This window comes from Hyperoodon ampullatus (genome assembly GCF_949752795.1).
Source record: "Hyperoodon ampullatus genome assembly, chromosome: 4".
Classification (NCBI taxonomy): Eukaryota; Metazoa; Chordata; class Mammalia; order Artiodactyla; family Ziphiidae; genus Hyperoodon; species Hyperoodon ampullatus.
The window spans coordinates 18,551,633-18,556,854 of NC_136917.1; the positions used below are offsets into that span (position 1 = coordinate 18,551,633).

The following is a 5,222-nucleotide window of genomic DNA, read 5'->3' on the forward strand; positions in this document are numbered from 1 at the left end:
AGGGATCGCCTGATAACAACTCTGCTGACTGCTCCTGTAATTAACTCCTAATTTATTTCAAACAGAAAAAGAAAAAAAAAAAGGCCCCAGCCTCTTCCGGAAGAGCCAATCGGAGACGAGCGTCCGTGGCGTCAGCGCCAGGGCCGTCTCGGATTGGCTGAGCTGAGTCTCTCACTTCCCCTTGGAGGAAAGGCACGGCTGCCGGCGCGCCCCTCCCGTCTCCCCCCCAAAAAGTTTGAGTCGCAGCTGCCTGGTTGCCAGCGGAGTCGCGCGCCGGGAGCTACGTAGGGCAGAGAAGTCATGGCTTCTCCGTCCAAAGGCAATGACCTGTTTTCGTCTGATGAGGAGGGCCCGGCGATGGTGGCCGAGCCGGGCCCGGGGCCTGGGGATGCCGACGGGGCCGCGGAGGAGCGCCGCGTCAAGGTCTCCAGCCTGCCCTTCAGCGTGGAGGCGCTCATGTCGGACAAAAAGCCGCCCAAGGAGACTTCCCCACGGCCAGCCGAAAGCGCCTCCGCCGGGGCCACCCTGCGGCCACTTCTGCTGCCCGGACACAGCGTCCGGGAGGCGCACAGCCCCGGGCCGTTGGTCAAGCCCTTCGAGACAGCCTCGGTCAAGTCGGAAAATTCAGAAGACGGAGCGGCGTGGATGCAGGAACCGGGCAGATATTCGCCGCCGCCAAGTGAGTGCCTGCAGAGGCCGGGACAAGGGGTAGGAGGGTGCGCGGGGTACAGGAGAGAACTGGGGGTCAGTATTCCAAGCTAGGTGTACGGAGACCCCTCTGTACTATGCGCCCCGAAAAGCAAGCATTTCAAGTTCTTGGCCCCTTAATATCCCCAGAGTTCAGCGCGCCCACGGCATCCAAGATACCTTCAGGGTAATATCCGCGCAGCGCGTGTTTGGGATCCCCTAGCTGTACAGAATATTCGACACAATTGCCAACGCCCTGATCTTTGAAGGGCGAACCCAGCTGGGTTTGCGGGGTCGCTTGGGTATCCGTTTCTCTAGCCCTCAGCCCTGCGCTCAGGCCACTTCGCTTTTTTTCACTGTCCCTCGGGGTCTCCGTCTGGGGAATGAAGAAGGATCCACGTTTAATGAGCACCGGAATATATGCCAGGCAGAGGCAGAGTGTCTAACTGCCTTTCAAAGTTCACAACCCTGCGAGGTGTGCCCTCATTATAAAGATGAGCTAATTAAAATCTAACCCGACTTTGGGTAGAAAGGATCATCTTCCATTGGTCCCGCGGGTATCGAAGCACGGTAACACGGAGGGATGGCGGCAGAGACTTAATGCGGCGAGGAAATATCTCCCGGTCGTCCCGGCGGCCAGCCCGTCGCTTCGCTGGGAGCGGGCTGGGGTCAGCAGCGTGGGGCTCCGCTTGGTTCAGAGTAATAATTAACAGCATTCCAGCAGCGCTTGAGTTTACAAAGTGATGCTTATTAGTTCGCCAGATCCCGATCATCGCTGGAACCCCGAAGTGTGGGCAGAAGCCCGGGACCTGTGGTTATCCCAGTTTTCAGACATGCAGACTTTGAGGACTGAACTTGCTTGAGCCAGGTCACCAACAATGTCTGAATTGGGCAAAGGGCCCTGGTGTCCAAGCCCCAACCCTGGCCACCTTGATCCCTCTCCCCAGACAGACCAAGCAGAGGGCCGAACACCTGCACCCCGCTTCCTGCCAATGAGGAGGGAGAACAGAGAGTCGCAGGAGAGCTGATTTCTCTTCCAGCGTTTACGTCCAGTTTTGGGCCCTGGGTCCTTTTGCAATATGGAGAAGCCATTCCCTGTAGCTCCTTTTACTTCTGTCTCCCAGCCTTTAAGATTTCTCTATCTGCACTCTACCTCTAGGAAAGGTGAGAGAAAGGGTGCCTGCATAGGGACTTTTTCGAAAGCTGGGAGCATCACATTTTACCCCATTCCCATCAACCCGGAACACTCGAGATGCAAAGTATTTTGTGAACAAAACGAGGCCATATAACCAGACATCAGTGGCTGTCCCCTCTGGCATCTCTCTCCACCCTGTTAGAAACTCCCAAAGATTCAAAGGGCGTGGAGATTAAGGACTCAAAGAATTTAAACTCAAGTTTGCACAGTACTTTATAGCACTTTTCACCATATTATCTTATCTGATCTCCGTGTGGCTGAAGCTGGCCTCCCGGTAACAGATGAGGACATTTCAGCAGAGTTCAGAGGAATCTGCACACATCGAGTTTGGGCTTGACAAGAGAGACTTGGGGACATTTAATGATCACCTATCTGATGGCAGACAAGACTCTGGGCATTCTAAAATTTGGTACTCTGGACCACACTGCAGGATCAGTATTAGTTACCCATTTTATTGATGGTGAAATCAAGGCTTAGAAACTTTAAGGGACTTAATTTGTTTGACAGATATTGAGGGCCTGTATATGCCTAGGCCTGAGTCAATTCCCAGCTGCGCATCAAGGATTCAGGCCTTATAGGGAGTGGTGTCCAGAGGTCAGACATTTCCACTTTCTTAGGTTCCTGGGGTTCTGTAAGCATGCCTGCCAGGGCCCAAGGTAAGGCAGCTGTGGGCCCTGGATGTGACCCTTCCATGAGAAAAGTAGATTCTGAGAAAGGATTTAATTTTTTTAAAAAGTGGGTCATTGGTGCTTTGGGCCTGGAGATGGCCTCAGGAGCCCTGTGATAGGAGCGGTGGGTCCGGGGGAGCCTAGCGACAGAGCCTGGGGCAGGAGGAAGCCACCTGCCCAGACCCAGGTTTTGTTATTCTCAGGAGGCAGTAGGATAAATGCTGTTTTGCTTTGTATAATCCGCACCCTTCCTCAGGCTGGTTTAAAATGGGGAGGAGAGTGGGAGGGTAGGGAGAGGTGCGCTAGGAGGGAAGCTTTGATACACACATGAGATCCCGTCACCTGGATTTCATAATTCAAATGCAGCCCCTAGGAGCAGCCGGAATGACCGCGCCCAGGCACAGAGTCGCTTCCAAACGTAGAGCAGAGGCAAGTGTAGATTCCAGGAGCTTGGTATCTGAGCTGTGGCCACTGGATCCTCCCAGCTAGCCAGGTCACGTTTGTGAAGGGTGAGAATTTCACAGCTCCCTGAGTCTCTGATTGTTGTTATTTTATTTGTAAATTAAGAAGTAGGCACCCCCAGCTCTCTGGCTTACTTAGGGATTAGCATATGCAAAAGTCTACACTCCGGTGGTAGTTTCTTACCCATCTCTCTCCCAGATTTCTGTTTTTTGATTGATGGCAGAACCCACTACCTCTTTCTTTTTTAGCCACTTAAAAGTGATGGTTAATAATGTCACATTAGGACAAATCCATTTCTTGTTGGAAATGGAGGCTGGGTTGGGACCTGTGCTGTGTCACCCTCAAGTATGAAGTGTAAAAAGTCTTTCTTGGGGCCACCAAAGTAACTAAACAAGAAACGCTACATTCTCCCTTTGGAGTGCTTTGGAGTTACTACAGTGGCTACATTTGGAAAATTAGCATAGCTCATAAAAGCCAAATGCAGAAAATGAATTGTTTAGCATCTGCCCCTCAGCTCCACCCCAACTTCCTTTAAGGAAAAACCCGAAGTTAGGTGATGCTATGGAATCACAAGGATGCCCTGTCCTATGATTTCCTATAATTGAACCCATTTTAAATATGGAGTCTGGATGCTGTTGGCATACCTTTATTTTGCTTGTTATTCCTTCTTTCTAAATTCCAGCAACATGCTAATCATTTACACATTGCCTCCAAACCATAGAATGGGTAGGAGAGATGGCTAAAATGTCATCACATGCTCTCAATTCAGGAGGCAGCATGATTTCCCCTGACATTTACATTTATGGGCGAGCTAATTTTTCCCTCCTTCTTAGTAAAGTTTATATTACAGAAGCACCCAGCCAAGAAAGTTATCCCACATCCAGATCTGTAAAATGATGTTCAGGTTTTATAATCTGTAGACTGGAGGGAATGACAGCTGTGTGGTTGTTTATTGCATGAGGCTGCTCACCAATCCATAGATGCTATTAATTTACTGCAGACCTTATCGGCACGATTATCCTTCATAAATATGTTGATTCAATCCAACTTCTCCTGGTGCAGAGAGGGGATGGACCCAGTTCATAAGACCCTTTTCATTTTCCTTCTCATATGTGATTATCTCAGTGTCCTAGGGATGTGAGGATTATCATGAACCCAGCTCCCCATTTTTAAGATAAGCAATATCAAGAAGAGATGGGGTTTTGTTTCTCAGAGAACCCTCAGCTCTCTTGACTTATGAGGGGTCTGTTCATATTTCATTATCTCTAATGCTGTGTGTTTTCCGTATAGAAAGTTCTGTTACACCATAAAACTCCCAAACTTTTGGAAAAAGATTCAGTTTTTTAAAAACAAAACAATTTATCCATTTAAGTATAGTCCTTCTCTATCCCCCCCCCAAAAAAAATCCATCCACACATGGTTTTGACCGAGGTACCTCGGTCAAAAGATGAAAGAGGGAAGATGAAAGATGAAGAGGGAAGATGCCCCCCACAACCCACGGACACACCTGGCGAGAAAGCCACTTTCTTTTGCTAACTCACTCCCCATTCTCTGTTCCCTAGGACACATGAGCCCCACCACCTGCACCCTGAGGAAACACAAGACCAATCGGAAGCCACGCACACCCTTCACCACCTCCCAGCTCCTCGCTCTGGAGCGCAAGTTCCGCCAGAAACAGTACCTCTCCATCGCAGAGCGGGCAGAGTTCTCCAGCTCTCTGAACCTCACAGAGACACAGGTCAAAATCTGGTTCCAGAACCGAAGAGCCAAGGCGAAAAGACTGCAAGAGGCCGAACTGGAAAAGCTGAAAATGGCTGCAAAACCTATGCTGCCCTCTGGCTTCAGCCTCCCTTTCCCCATCAACTCGCCCCTGCAAGCAGCCTCCCTATACGGCGCGTCCTACCCTTTCCATAGACCTGTGCTCCCCATCCCGCCCGTCGGACTCTATGCGACTCCAGTGGGATATGGCATGTACCACCTGTCCTAAGGAAGACCAGCTCAATAGACTCCGGGACGGATGTTTGTTTAAAAGCCTTCCCCCTCCCTCTCCAAGAAGACAGTCCCGCTCTGCAAACCTTGCATGCACCACCCTCAGCGGCTAGATCAACAGGGCCACAGACATAGTTGAAATTGGTTCTTTTGACTGGAGACACCCAAGCCCCGTTTTCTTGGTGTAATCTTCCAGATGGCCACCCCCCTTCTCCTTTCAC

At 50.6% G+C, this 5,222-nt stretch overlaps 1 protein-coding gene across 1 annotated transcript; it reads left to right on the top strand.

Annotated features, from left to right (window-relative positions):
• Positions 1–300: 300 nt before the first annotated feature.
• On the top strand, positions 301–4,999 carry MSX2 (msh homeobox 2; the record flags this gene model as incomplete). Its single annotated transcript, XM_079702614.1, has 2 exons — positions 301–679; positions 4,575–4,999. The coding sequence occupies 2 exons, from the start codon at positions 301–303 to the stop codon at positions 4,997–4,999; spliced, it is 804 nt and encodes a 267-aa protein (XP_079558740.1).
• Positions 5,000–5,222: the final 223 nt, after the last annotated feature.